Source organism: Pristis pectinata, chromosome 10 (genome assembly GCF_009764475.1).
Source record: "Pristis pectinata isolate sPriPec2 chromosome 10, sPriPec2.1.pri, whole genome shotgun sequence".
NCBI lineage: Eukaryota > Metazoa > Chordata > Chondrichthyes > Rhinopristiformes > Pristidae > Pristis > Pristis pectinata.
The window spans coordinates 48,763,154-48,777,616 of NC_067414.1; the positions used below are offsets into that span (position 1 = coordinate 48,763,154).

Genomic DNA, 14,463 nt, shown 5'->3' on the forward strand with positions numbered 1-14,463 from the left:
TTGCAATAAAGAGAATTCAAAATTTAGCTTCTCAATAAATTTAGAGTTCTAAGTTGCTGTCTGAGCAGCGTGAATGAACTTACTGGGCTGGAGAAGGACAAGTCATGGTTTGCCTGACTGAGTGTTTCCTGCACCCTTCAGCCCAAAGCATATTTGTTCTTAAGTGGCAGAAAAGTATGACCAACAGCATTTCTCAAACCAATGAGATTTGAAGATTCTGAAAGATGATGAGTTATTGTAGGGGTGTTTTTTTTTGTCAAATCAGATATGGAAAGAAAGCAAAGTGGAAAGGAAGACAACATTAAGAAAGAAGAAAAGAGAAAAGTAAGGGGAAGGAAGAGACTTCACTCTTCTAATTGTTCACATTCAGTGCGAGAAAGATTGATTATTGACCATTGATGATTTTCACATACTCAGACCACTAAACTTATTTTACAAGTGTAATGGCAATTAATATCCGGATGCAAACCCTCACGAAACGGCCAGTGGAGTTGAGAATAAAATATTGTTTCCACAAAGCTAGCAGGAATGGTACAAATTATTAAGCATCTTGTGAGTACCAATTCATAGGGTATCTTTTTGCACCAAGTTGCTGGCCACATTGCACATAAAATATCACTATTTTAAAGCAAATTCCATGACAATCGCTTTACTTAACATTGATGATAGTTTGTAATCTTATGGATATACACCATTGTTGGCTACCTAAGTAATGCATTATGTGTCACATAAATTTTGTTTCTGGCATTAAGCTGTGGATCGTCTAGATTTCCAATAATCCATAATATCTTGCACATGAAAGTAACTGCTCCTTATAAAGTTTTTGGATTATGGTTGTTGATGTTGCATGGGTACAGCAGCCACTTTATTCACTGAGCTCCAGAAACAGTAGAGGGAATAATCTAGTTTGATAATTTGTGGATAAAAGTTAGCCAGAGGTCTAGCAGAAATCCCCAGCTGCTCTCCAAGTAGTACCACAGAACTGAACAAACATGTTTAATAATTAATTGATTAATATATTAATTACCACCAAAGATGCTGCCCCTTGGTCAGGATCCTAAACCTCAACAAAAGCTAAGGGTAAAAGGCACAAATTGGTGGGATAGATTAGGGAATTTTACAAAATGGGTTGTTGGTGGATAGAAAGTGAATAATACTTGAGAGTCTATAGATGAATTATAACAACTATTCATTCCTCTCACTGGTAAAAAAAGATCAGGAAAGCAGGTTCAATCTGTGGCTTGTGAAGGAAGTTGGGCACCGTAATAAATCAAAAGAGGAGGCTTATAAAATTGCCAGAAAAGGAAGCCATAGGGATCAGCCCTTTGGTATTGGGAACAAATATAATGTCTTAGTTTGAAGAAGACACAAATTGGAGGCAAGTGGGAGTTGTGAGGAGGATGCAGAGAGGGAATGTGAGTGGGTAAATGCATGGCCAATGTAGTTTAGTGTCAATAAATGAGGTTATTCACTTTGGTTCTAAAAACAGACAAGTTATTACTTGAATGGTGCTAGATTGGGAAATAAGATGATGTGCCAAGATCTGGGTGGCCTTGTACAACAGTCACTGAAAGCAAGTGTTCAGGAAACATTTGGGAAGGCAAATGGTATGTTGGCCTTCATTGCAAGAGCATTTGATTATAAAAGCAAGGATCATTCAGTGCAGTTTTCCAGAGCCTTGATGAGATGCTATCTGGAATTCTGTGTGCAGTTTTGGTCTCCTTATCTGAGGAAGGATGCTTTTGCCATGGAGGATAGCACAACAAGGATTTACTTGGCTGATTCCTGCGATGCTAGGAATGAGGTACAAATTGACATTGTGTCAGCCTATATTTATTGGCGTATACAAGTATTAGAAGGGATCTAATTCTAACAGGACAGACTAAATAAAGGGAGCATGTTTTCAGTGGTTGGCGAGTTCGGAATCAGGGTCACAGCCTCAGGATATGGGTATTTATAACAGAAATTAGAAATTTCTGCATCCAGAGGGTGGTGAACCTTTGGCATTCTCTACCACGGGAGGCAAAGTATGAAATATTTTCAGGAAGGAGGTAGGTAAATTTCTTAATGCCGAAAACAATTAAGGGATATGGGGAGAAGGTGGGGATAAAAGTAGATGATCCACCACGATTGTATTGAATTGTGAATAATGCCAGAAGAGCCAAATGGCCTACTATTTCAACGTTTGACATTGTAGAATTTCCTCAAATATCTTTAGTTTATGTGATCAAGCCCCAAATTGGAGATTGAACTCAAGACCACTTGGCTTCAAAATCAGAATGCAACCAATGGACCTAGCTAACATAATGGCATATGCAACTGTTTATTATTACATTTGAATGGGGAAAAATTACAGCGCCAGCGATCGGGTTTCGATTCCCATCGCTGTCTGTAAGGAGTTTGTACGTTCTCCCGTGTCTGCGTGGGTTTCCTCCGGGTGCTCCTGTTTCCTCCCACATTCCAAAGACGTACAGGTAGGTTAATATGGGTTTAAAATGGGCGGCATGGACTCGTTGGGCTGGAAGGGCCTGTTACCACACTGTAAATTAAATTTAAATTTCAAGTTCCCTTGAAAACAGGCCAAAAACTTGAAGCTGTGAAGCAGCATACTATAATTGAAGAGCCAGAGAGCTGGAGTTGTGAACTACAATAATCACTTCTTGCCTCGTGAATATTTCGGTTGAAAAAAGAATTGCCATCAACAATTTACACTTCTGGCCTGGTTTTGTTCGTCTGATACTTTTTCTGGAATTCCCCTAGTTCTTTCCCAAGTACTCAGTACTCGTTATTAATAAACCACAGAAGAAACTAGGTGCTTTTGGTTCTCTTCATGCTTTTTTTTAAATGTCTAGTTCAACAAAATAAACCTGGTTTTTTGTTACTTTGGACTTTTTTTTAAAAGCAATAAAATTCTTTATTTTTTGAATATTTCATAGTCCTGTACTTTGGGACTTAATTTTCCTTCAACCAATTCAAGACAAGTAGGTCCCTGTATTTTTTATTTTTGTGTTCACTCTAGGAGGGGAGACTAAATCAACAGTTAATCTATTTTTGTAGTCATATGCAAATTTAAAATAACTCTCTAAATGTCTGTACCTATTGTAGTCCATTATCACAATCTATTCATCTGAGAATAGAGAAAAATTTACTTCACGACGTGAAATGAAGGGTTTGATCTGAAGAACCAATTTCTGTTGGGAATTACTTCATTCATTTCCATGTCACTGATATTGCAGTTGTTGGGTGTCTACAGCTGATAACGGTTTTTCTAAATATCTAAGTTGTTTGAGTTGGAGAAAATTAATCAAGCTTGTTAGATTTTCTTCCCTTGGTTGACCTGAATCAACTTTAGTCCACCTCCTTTTAATGTGTAGTCACTTTTGTAATGCAGGAAATGCAAAAGCTACTTTTCCACTGAAGTACAAAGTGACATTTATTAAATAAAATGATCTGAGTGATGTTACTTGGAGAAGAAATATAGGCCTTAAGTACTGCCATAGGATCTTGTGTATCCTTCAAGAAGTATTTTGGGTTATTCCTGAGGCCATTCAGCATGAAAACAGGCTCTTCGAGTTCATACTATATATCAAGCATCCATTTACATCAATCCTATACTAGTCCCATTTTATTCACCCCATATTCCCATTAACACTCCTCCTCCCCGCACCCTGTCAGATTCTACCCTGCACTACAACAATGGCCAATTTATAGTAACTAGTTAATCTACCAACCTGCATGTCTTTGGCATGTTGGAGGAATCCATAGCAGACAGAGAAACTCACACAGTCACTTGGAAAGGGCCCTTTTTCTGGAGAAAAGCTTCTTCTTAATAGAGGTTATTCAAATAACTAATAGATATGAGGGTAAATGTGGGATCATATCCTGAATGCATTGCTTAAACTGCTATTGGCTTGGCCCAGAACATTCAAGCCTCCCAAACCTGGCAGATTATGGTTCAACCATCTTCCTTGGACTTGAACACTTAATCTAGGCTGATTAATTTGAGGCAGTCATTGTGGACATTATTAATTTAAGGTGGCCACGCATGTGTGGATGTATAGGATCCCATTTCAGTTTTGGAAGAACAGGAAGAAGTGGTCTAGGTGAACCAACTGACGATTATCCTGCTGTCAACCCCACTGAAACCACAAGATATTTTTGAGCATAGGATATTTTGCAGCAGATAGCATTGCTGACTCACACTTCTGGGATGCGGATATGATCCTGGCCTTGGGTGCTGTCTATGTGGATTTGGGAGGAGAGGTTGATGGGCAGATAAGAGAATAAATTTCCGAGAGGGAATGGGATTGGTGAGATTGCTCAAAGGACTAGTATAGACTCAATGGGATGAATGGCCTCTTGTAAGAAAAATAAAATAATATACAGTAAGTGCCCGACTTACGAATGCCCGTACATACGAACTGACCTTCGTGGTCTTAACAACCTTCGGTTCATAAGCGGGCCCAGCCCCCGATCCTACCACGGTGGTGGTACACCTTCTTTGGCCCAACCCCGGGCCAAGTGTGCATGCACGGCTGGGGCCGTGTGCGGCTGCGATCCCCAGGCCAAGTGCGCATGTGCGGATACTGTTCTGAGTTACGTACAAAATTGGGTTATGAACAGTCTCAAAAATGGAACTCGTTCGTAACCTGGGGACTTCCTGTACCAAAAGGGGGGATTTAATTATTTAATTTCTTCCCCCAATTGACATCAAGGATTCTTTTTTCTCCATAAGGTTAACTAGGAAGCTTTGGAAGATTCATTATAAATGCAGATGTATTGAAACTTGAATGTGGTAGACAAATCTCTGATGCAGAATTTTCAATCAATGGGCAAGCAAAGATTCATGTCAACAAGATAAATTTGTCATATTTAAGCAGCCATCTCTTTTACTGACCTTTCCTGATTTCCTTGACTTTTAAGTGGAAAATTTTGGGGCTTTTGCTGGCTTAAATATGATGCATGTTTCAGCCTTTGAAATGTGTTGGAAATGGTGAGAAGAAACCTGGCTGTGCTCCAGTTCTGTTCTGATTCAGCATTAGGAATTTACCATCTGGAAAATGAAACTTAGATTTTAGATATGGTTGAAAAAAGCAAATTTTTTTTTAAATAAATGAATGCTGGTGATTTTAATAACGTTATGCCATTCAAATTGAGAAGATGTGGCAAGAATGTTTACTTTTTTCAATATGTTGTTCTATGTAGGTCCATACTGAAGCACCCCCCACTTTCTCTCCTTCTGAAAACCATAACTTGTTTTTTTTTCCTTTCCCAGTTCTGGACAAAGGGTCCTGAATCAGAAGTGTTTTGTGTTTTTCTTTCCAAAGATGTCACCTGACCTGCTGAGTGCTTTCATCACTTTGTTTCTATTTCATATTTCCAGCGTCTGCAATTTCTTGATTTTCTTGAACCAAATTGTATACCACTGAGAAGAACAGATAGATAGATAGTATTTGCATCAGATCTAATACAAGCAGTCTTTTCAAAGCAGTCCCTTCACTGGCCAAAGGAAGTCACCGATAGGATTTGTTTACACTGGTTCTGAAATTTAGCAAATTTTTCAGGCATTTACATTCTAAAATGCCATCAGTTGCCATATTTTCAATAATGACATCCTTTAAGATACTACTAAAAATATTGCACCCGCCTATTTTGGTCTTGACTCTGTATTCTTCCTGATTTTAATTTGGAATGGGAAATGGTGGTTGAACCAAAGCACTTGGCTCTTTTAAGGTAGTCCTGTGGGTTCAAGGATGATTTGCTTCCACTCCACCTTTGTGGGTTCTGAGATTGCTGATGAGGCCAGTGTGAGAATCACAGACACTCCTACAAATGAGACAGAAGGCACCTGATAGGGCAGATGAGTAGTTTGGGAGGTGGTGCACTCCTGCCACCTACACATTCTCTATGTGCTTCCAGTGGATAGACTCTTAATATCCTCCTGATTGCTCTTTCTCCATTTCCGAGAGGTTATGGACCAGAGATTCCCAGGTTGCGGTTGGGTGTTGCATTTTTCTTTTAAAGGCAGCTTTGAATCTTTTTCTTGGTTCACCTGATAATCTCTTCCCATGACGGTAGGGAATATTGTCAGTTTCAGGAGTCTGATGGGGACATGGCTTGTTCAGTGTAGCCAACTGAGTGTAATTAGGGCCTTGATGGTGATGAGATTTGCCTGGGAGAGGACACTGACATTGTTTGCTTAAATACTTCCAGTGAATTTGGAGGATATTGTAGAGACAACATTTGTCGTATCTTTCCACTGTCCTTCCTGTACACATCCCAGTTCTCAGAATATATAGGAGAGCAGAGATCACTGTTTCGTGCCAGTTCTCAGGTCTTGATTTGCAAACATTCTTGCTCGATCAACCACAAGCTATACTGGTGCCTTGAAGGTGATGATGAATTTCACCATTACGGAGAGGTGGCTCTGGAGGTATGGGCACTGGTGACATTTTTCTGGATCTCCTATAAACCTTTATTATTGGAGTGGCATTGTGCGGAGGTGGCAGATTGATAGAGGGCCCTTGTCTTCTTGAATACAAGCCCCATCCTTTAATGTGTTTTGGCAAATGAGTCAATGATGTCTTGGTGCACAAACACAAGCATCATCTGCATACTTAAGCTCAACTACTGAGGTTGGGGTGACCTTGGTTTGGAGTTTAGTTGCTGTAGGTTGAACAGCTAAAGATTAGCTCTGCTTGTGCCAGAAGTTTGGAAATGTGACACATTGCGCTGAGAAAGAGTAAGAAAAGTGACAGGTAATATGCAGTCTTGACTTCACTCAAGTTGGCTTGTTAGTTAGGACCATGGCTTGAATTTTATCATGGAGGCCTATTTCTCTGAACAGTTGAATTTGGGAGGCTGTTCAACAGTCTCTCCCAACTGATGGAATTAAAGACATCAGTGGAGTTGAAGAGGCCATATATACTGGATGGTGCTGCTCCCTGCATTTTTCTTAGATTGCTGCATTGTTCAGTGCAGATCATGTCCACTGTGCTTCAGGTTGGATGGACTCCACAATGTGAGTTTTAACTTTGTGGCCTCATTTAATTAGACCAGTTCTAACTTTGGATGGATTGGGAGAGCAATGCACTTGGGACACCAGCAAGGAGGATAATCGGGAAAAGTCCTTGTGATTGAATGAAAGGTGGTGGACAAAGTATCTTTGGGCTGTACATTCCTCCTCCTCCTCCTCTTGCGTAACAAACAATCTAAAAATGAATGGAGGAAGAAGCCACTTGCTTGCACTTTCCCCTTGAATGATGCCTAGTGAGAGAGGTCAGTTTTTACCAACTGATTTAAGTGCAGGCTGGTCAAGTTTGGCCCACTGTTGAAATGGCATGCACATCCTGACAATATCATCAGGATGTGATGTTGGCAGTTAAGTGCTTTACAACTCTCATAAAGTGATTTTTATATGGCTAAATTTAGGCCGGTTAGCAGAGAGCTTCTCTTACCCCTTCATCTCGACTCCATCCTGCACCACTTCCACTCAGCAAAGTTGGTCTGCGTATTCAGCCTCAATTTGCACACTGCCTATGGAGAAACCAATCAAGGCAGAATTTCTCCCTCTGGTGTCTTGGCTGCTTCAGCTACCTTTAATCAGATCAGGATTTGAATAAAATAGACTTATTTTTGTTAAAATTAATGGCTGACTTTGTCTCTTATTATGGAGCTTTCGATTCTAAACCTGAGCTGGGTAGAATTGAATCTGCTGTGGCAACGTTGAAATTATTTAGTTTGTAGTTATTAACTTAAAAAGAAACAATTTTATTTTTAAAGTTTGCTATATAAAATTCAATTAAAGTAATAATGTTTGAACTGAGGGATTTTTTTTATTAAAGCACGTATGCGTTATTTTATGAGTAGGTGGAATAGGAACTTTGGCTAGGTGCCAGTTTTGATTTCCGAAGAAAATGAAAGTTACTATGCAAAACGTAAAGTAGCTCACAATAGCCAATCAAGTGTAGTTAAGCAAAGAAGCAAGCCTTTCATAAGCAATCAGGACATAACAGTTATTTATCTGTATTTTCGAGCGATGTGCCAGAGTTTTGAGGAGACTAAGTTGGAGAAATGAAGGGTTCAAGAAAAACAACTAATATTCAAATTTTATTCAGGGCAAAGGGGGATGATGGAGCCTTTGTACAGGTCAGTTACGTTTTTTGTTTTAATTCAGTGTAGGGTTTTTAAAGTATTTTAGATGCAAAATTATTTACAATTTTTTTTACTGTCATTCGTGTAATTTAAATTTCCAAAAGTCATTTCTCATTAAAATTTGGCACACTAGTTTTTCTTTGCCACTGTTATGTAAGCATTTTAATTGCCTCAGAATTATTGATATTTACAATATTTTACATAAAACCAATTTTTGGAATATTACAAGCATAAGGTTTAAAAAGGTCATATCAACACGTGTCGTTTTGCTTCCTGCAAATGAATTTTCAGGTTTTCTCTTTGAAGTAATGTTTTGTGTTAACATTTACATTTTTATAAATTCATTATCACATTGCACTAACCTTGTAAGTGATATTTATAATGAGAACCTTTTGAAATTCAAAATCCTAGGATAATTGATTGAATTATGGGCTGTTTAAAAATGTTCTACATTTTTAAGTGTTGAACATAAGATTATTGCGTTTTAAGCCATATTGGTGTATTGAGGCAGTACATACTTTATATAAGGGACAGTGAGGATTTTAAAAAAAAGTATAGGCATAGTCAACATGAAAAATTGGCATTTAGTTAGTCTAAAACTGTATTAATCTAATACACAAAAACTCAAATACCATTTGAATTACCTTATTGACTTGAAATGCCAGAAGCAGGGTACCAAGAAATTTTCATCACTCTTTTCCCCCCACCCCCCCCCCCATGTGTTCTGAACTGTTAATAGAAATTGAAGTGTATTAAAATAATTTTGGATCTATCTTTTAATATGTATTAATTCTGGTACAATAAAAACAATTAGAGTTATTTGATGTTTTAATTTCATATAATTTGAAACCTTGCCACAAATGTGCAATTTTTTAAAACTTTTTTTTGGTTCAATGTAGCCTTTAGTTTTAAGGAAGCTATTGGGTATCATTTGCGTAATTCAATCAGAACTAGCTGAAAAATGATAAATCTCCCTTAAGATTTGGTATTTCTGGTGCATTGCATTTCCTGCCCTTTTATGAGAGCACAGATTCATTTGGGTATTTTTGTATCTCACCCAAGTGTGAATTTTAACAGTGTGTTATAAATTCATTGTGAGGAGGCATTATTCCAAAGCCAAAATACATCTTGCTCAACTTGAGTTAAAAATATAATTGAATAACAAGTTGGTGATGGGGAGCCTGAGAGTGTTGGAGAAAATGTTACAGATTTTTAAATTGGTTTTGCAGATCATCACTATTGAAGAAGCAAAACGACGCCAGAGCATTAGTAGTTTATATGAAGAAGAGATAGAAGATCTTCAGCCTGTACTTACAGATCCTAGTGAGCTGCTGGAGAGTTTCCACATTGAAAAGGTAGATATACGAAACACTTTCTCGTGGTTGTAATCTTTAATGGATTGAGAGACCTGCTAACAAAATGCTTTTGTCATGCAGCTTATGCTGCATCTTCCTGCAAGAACACAGGGATATGCTTGGCGCCTTATGTACAGCACAGCTGTCCATGGAACAAGCTTAAGGACACTTTACCGCAGTTTGGCTGTTATCGATGCTCCTGTTCTCCTAGTTGTCAAAGACATGGATAATCAGGTAAACAACTTTAAATCCTTAAGAGACAAATCAATGGAGGAATATGGAAGAAATTGCTGGACAAGTTTTAGTAATGGTGTATGTAAGTTTGTGAACTATCTTCTCTTTGCAGATATTTGGAGCTTTGGCATCGCACCCTTTCAGATTAAGTGACCATTGTTTTGGTACAGGAGAAACCTTTCTGTACACATTTAATCCACAGTTCAAGGTATCTATTTTTCATTGTGCATATTAAAAGAAATTTTGGGCAGAATTGAGAAATTCCTGGAAAATCACTTTATAAAAAACAAAAATCAGTCTGGAAATTCTTCAGAGTAGCTTGCCACTTGCAGTCTCCCTACCTGCTAAACCTATTCTTGGTGAAGCTGGTTGCAAGCTGATTATAACTTGCACAGAAAGGCTTTAACAATGTGGGAAAACTGTCACGTTATCAAAGAAAAAACAGAAATGCTTAATATCTTCTAATAATTATTGATTTGGGATTTATGTATACATACACATCATGAAAAAAGGTGCAGCAGATATTTAGGAAATCAAATGGTATAATCGCCCTTATTGCAAGGGGATTTGAGTCCTTGAGTAGAGAAGTTATAAAGAGACTTGGTGAGACCATATATGGAGTTCGATGTTCATTTTTGATCTCCTTGCCTAAACAAGGACATACTGTACTTGTTATAGAGTGAGTGCAGCAAAAGTTTGTTGGACTGCTTCCTGGAATGGTAGACCTGTCATACGAGGTGAGGTTAAGTAGGCTAGACCTCTATTCTAAAGAGTTTAGAAGAATGAAAGGTGCTCTCATTGAGATATACAAAATGCTTAGAGGACTTGACGGAATAGATGTGGGAAGCATGCTTCCCCTGCCTAAGGAGTGTAGATCTGGGACTCTCAGTTTTAAAATAAGTGGTGGGCTATTTTAGACTGTATTGAGAGGTTTCTTTATCAGAGGATCATGGATCTTTGGAATTTGTTACCCAAAAGGGTCAAGTGCCCAATCAATAACATGCCTGTAAGAGAGGTTGAGAGATTTCTGGATAATGCAAGGATATGGGTCTAGGGCAGGACAATAATTTTGAGCTGGAAGATCATACATGATCTTGTTAAATGGCAGAGCATTCCTGATGGGCTGATTGGCCAACTCTTATTGTTCTGATGTTCTTAAACAGCTTTAATGTCTATGAATGTCTTTGGCATTCATAAATATGCAAAAACTATTAAATATCCTATTAAATATTCAATTATGTGTTTTTAAAAAGTAAAAATAAAATCAAAACATTATAAAATTTAAATACATTTAAATCACCTGAATTTTTTTTAAAAAAATGCAGATTACCAGAAACTTACACATTTCCCTTGCATTGTTCCACTCTGAAATGCACCTTGTATAACCTGGAACTGATTCAGCTGGTTGATTTTCCAATATAACAACTGGGAAACAGCAGAAAGATTGCAATCCGTCATATGATTCTGTGCACAATTGAAATGACAGCAGAATGCTTTAATCATTATAGAGCAAATGCCAGCATTTCTGTGTAAAACTTGCAGGTGATTTTGTTTTTAACTTGGAAATGTGCATATGATTTATGATAGGTTTATATGATGCTGTGTCAAGTTGCTGAATCAAAAGTTGTTTTGGGACGATTGTTTTATTGGAATCTAACATTTGAAGTAAAATGCTTTAAAAGGCTAGATTGGCTGCTTTGTTACTTTGTTTTTCATAACATGATTTTGGAGAAAGATTGGAAGTTTTTTTTATTGGGTTAATTATAAAACTAATGCCATAGCATATCTTATGCAAGAGTAGTTGAAAGTCTTTAATAGAAGCTACTGAGGGTGGGCAATATTGTAGGTGTTCCATATCACCCATGTTCCAGGAAAAGTTATTTCTTATGTGCTCAAATTAAGCATGGTTGCTACATTTTGGAATTGAATTACTATGTGTAATTGATTTGTGAAGCAGAAGTAAAGTTCTGTAGTAGAAAATCTTCTGTTCTATTTTGTAAAGTAATTTGAATATAACAATAATATGATTTTTCATTTAATAGATATTTAGGTGGAGTGGAGAAAACTCATATTTCATTAAAGGAGATAAAGACTCTTTAGAACTAGGTGGAGGAAGGTATGTACTCACAATATGTAATAATGTTACTGTTTCTGCTACTGTTATCTTTTTTAAATCACCCTACAAATTAATGTAAAAATCATTTATATTCTGTGGTTTCAGAACTTTTTATCTTGAAATAAGGCTATTGCAATATCCCAGTTTACATTTTTAAAAGGAGAAAGGTGCACCCTGTGAGCAGTTACAGGAAACGGGACATGGAGGCTAAAATATAGTATGAATGAGCCCTGTTAGTCCATTTTTTCCACATTCATTTGAGTGAGTTTTGTCAGATGGTCTCATATAATGGAGTGGAATATTTTAATATGGTAGGAGGAAGAAATGACCTTTCCAAGGAGGAAAAATTGAACTAATTTTTCAAAACCTTAAGTAAAGGTGATATCCTGAGGATAAATGTTATACTGACCAAAGTATCTGAGAATGATAAACATCTAAGATTTTTTTTTTGAACTGAGTATTTGTGAAATCTCCCATGTTCAAATATAGTATGAATAATGTAACATTGTAAAATTTCTTGCACATTATACTGTAAAGATTCTAGAGATAGAAAATAATCCTTTTTTCAGAAAAACACTGAATAGACTGAACCCACTCAAGCCAGTTATACTTGGAAAAGTGGAAAATATTTCCTCAGACTTGGGCATTGACCTGCATTTGCACCCTCATAAGAACAGTGCCTCCTAGTGCCAAGTAACTATTAATTAAGAAACCATGGTTCAAACGAGTGTAAATTTGAGAAGCAAACACAGACATGTAATGAATTTATTGATGAGTATTTTATATTCTAACAATCCAATGATTTTATTCTGTATTTCAGTGGCCATTTTGGCTTGTGGCTAGATGCAGATTTATATCATGGTCGAAGCAACCCATGCAGTACGTTTAACAATGAAACACTGTCAAAAAAAGAAGACTTCATTGTGCAAGATCTTGAAGTGTGGACTTTTGTATAAGTTTGCCTGATTCACTAGTCCACCTTGGTTCTGCTGTCCAGTCCATTGGATGTTATGATTCCACTGCTAGCTGCCTTATATTGTGTCCAGTGCTCACAATGTACTGTAAATGAGCATGTTTCTGAATGCTTAAGCTACACTTCTAAACCTGAACTACAAAGGAGATTACAGGGCACAGCTTTCCAGAAAGGTGATGATTTCTTTCCATTCTGTCAACTTGCTTGGAACTACCACATGCTAAAGGAAACCAATTGAGTTGGTGAAATCTTTTTAGCAAAAATATGTTTGGTTGTAAAGGGAGAGCAAAAGAATACTTTTGTTATGACAGATGTAGCTCATTCCAAATGCTGTGTGCTAGCCAAAGAATGGCTGGCAATAAACTGTGAGTATAGCCAAAGCCACGGTGCAAGGCAGTGCTTTTCAATTTAAGAGGATATTTAATATTTAAACATTTAGTGACAATGCATGTTGAAGACATTTTTCAATACTAGTTTGCTTGTCTGATTTTTATTTTAAAAGTTGTTTTTATCACGTTGCTTAAAGTCCAACTGGAATATTTAATATCCTCTTGGAATATTTGGTGGTTTTTCCAGTAAGGGGAAAAAGTTATTGAAGAGATATTGGTCCTGGAAGAAAAGAATTGCAGTTATGCCAGGATCATTTAGATACTATAGTACATTACTTTAACTTTTATTTTTGGTTACATTGGATGTTGTATCCTTTCGTTTAGGAATGGTTTTGTATCGGTGCAGGCACTGAACGCCATGTTGTGAATATTTGTTTACAGTTAGCAAAATGATTATGTAATATTCTTATTTGTGTATGCATTTTTGCATTCATTTTAACATTCCAGTGTCTTGAGGGTACAAAGGGAACCTAAATGCACATGAAGAATATCAGAGCACTTTGAAAGAAATGGTAGTTTTTGGCACCAATTACAATTTGAATGTGTTTAGCTTCATTTTTTTTACATCATTTTCCATTTTTAGTTAACTGAAGTTCATTTGCACAACAAAGTATGTGATAATGTACTTTAGTTTCTGGATTATTTTGATAAATTGGTAAGCATATTATAATACTTCAGGAAAGCTTAAAACACTTTGTTTTCTTTTCCACTCCTGGAATAGATAATTGAAATATCAATGGAAGCAGCATTATTTGTTTTCTATGAGGTGCCATCTCTACTTTTATCACCAAAATTCAAAAACTAAAGAACATACAAAGTCACATATTTCCATAAGGTTTTCGCATATTTGCTTTCTGTGGTGCTGTTTAAAAAATATCTGAACTGACCACTAAAGGTTTCACCTTTAAATTTAGCATTTGATATGTTAAATAGCTTAAAAATCATATTGTATTTAATACACTATACCTGTATTGTCAGAACAATCAAAATTGTATCTGAATTCTGTATCTGTGAATGTCATTAAGAACAAAAGACTTGCAGTAAATTGAATAAATCTGTGTACTTAAGAGCATTGTGAAATAGATGTTTGGGAGGTGCATTGGGAGAAAAGAAACTGATCATATCCAATTACTGACTATAATCTTAGGACTTTTTAATCAATGCCTCTCTTGTGAAAACCTCTTGTCCTTATCATAACAAAATAGTAATGAACAGGAAGATTTGAATGAATGATGTTTCAAA

The 14,463-nt window shown here is 36.8% G+C and overlaps 1 protein-coding gene across 10 annotated transcripts in view; it reads left to right on the top strand.

Annotated features, from left to right (window-relative positions):
- Positions 1-14,288, top strand: part of LOC127575281 (nuclear receptor coactivator 7-like) — an 81,971-nt gene extending 67,683 nt beyond the window's left edge. For 9 of the 10 annotated variants that reach the window (XM_052025040.1, XM_052025035.1, XM_052025038.1 and 6 more), the window contains 5 exons: positions 9,384-9,509; positions 9,591-9,743; positions 9,856-9,951; positions 11,786-11,859; positions 12,680-14,288. In XM_052025040.1, coding sequence (XP_051881000.1) covers positions 9,384-9,509; positions 9,591-9,743; positions 9,856-9,951; positions 11,786-11,859; positions 12,680-12,815 — 585 coding nt within the window. In that variant the 3' untranslated portion in view covers positions 12,816-14,288. Of the gene's footprint in view, positions 1-8,048; positions 8,149-9,383; positions 9,510-9,590; positions 9,744-9,855; positions 9,952-11,785; positions 11,860-12,679 lie in introns of those variants that run through there. The other variant, XM_052025045.1, reaches the window with a different exon arrangement.
- Positions 14,289-14,463: the final 175 nt, after the last annotated feature.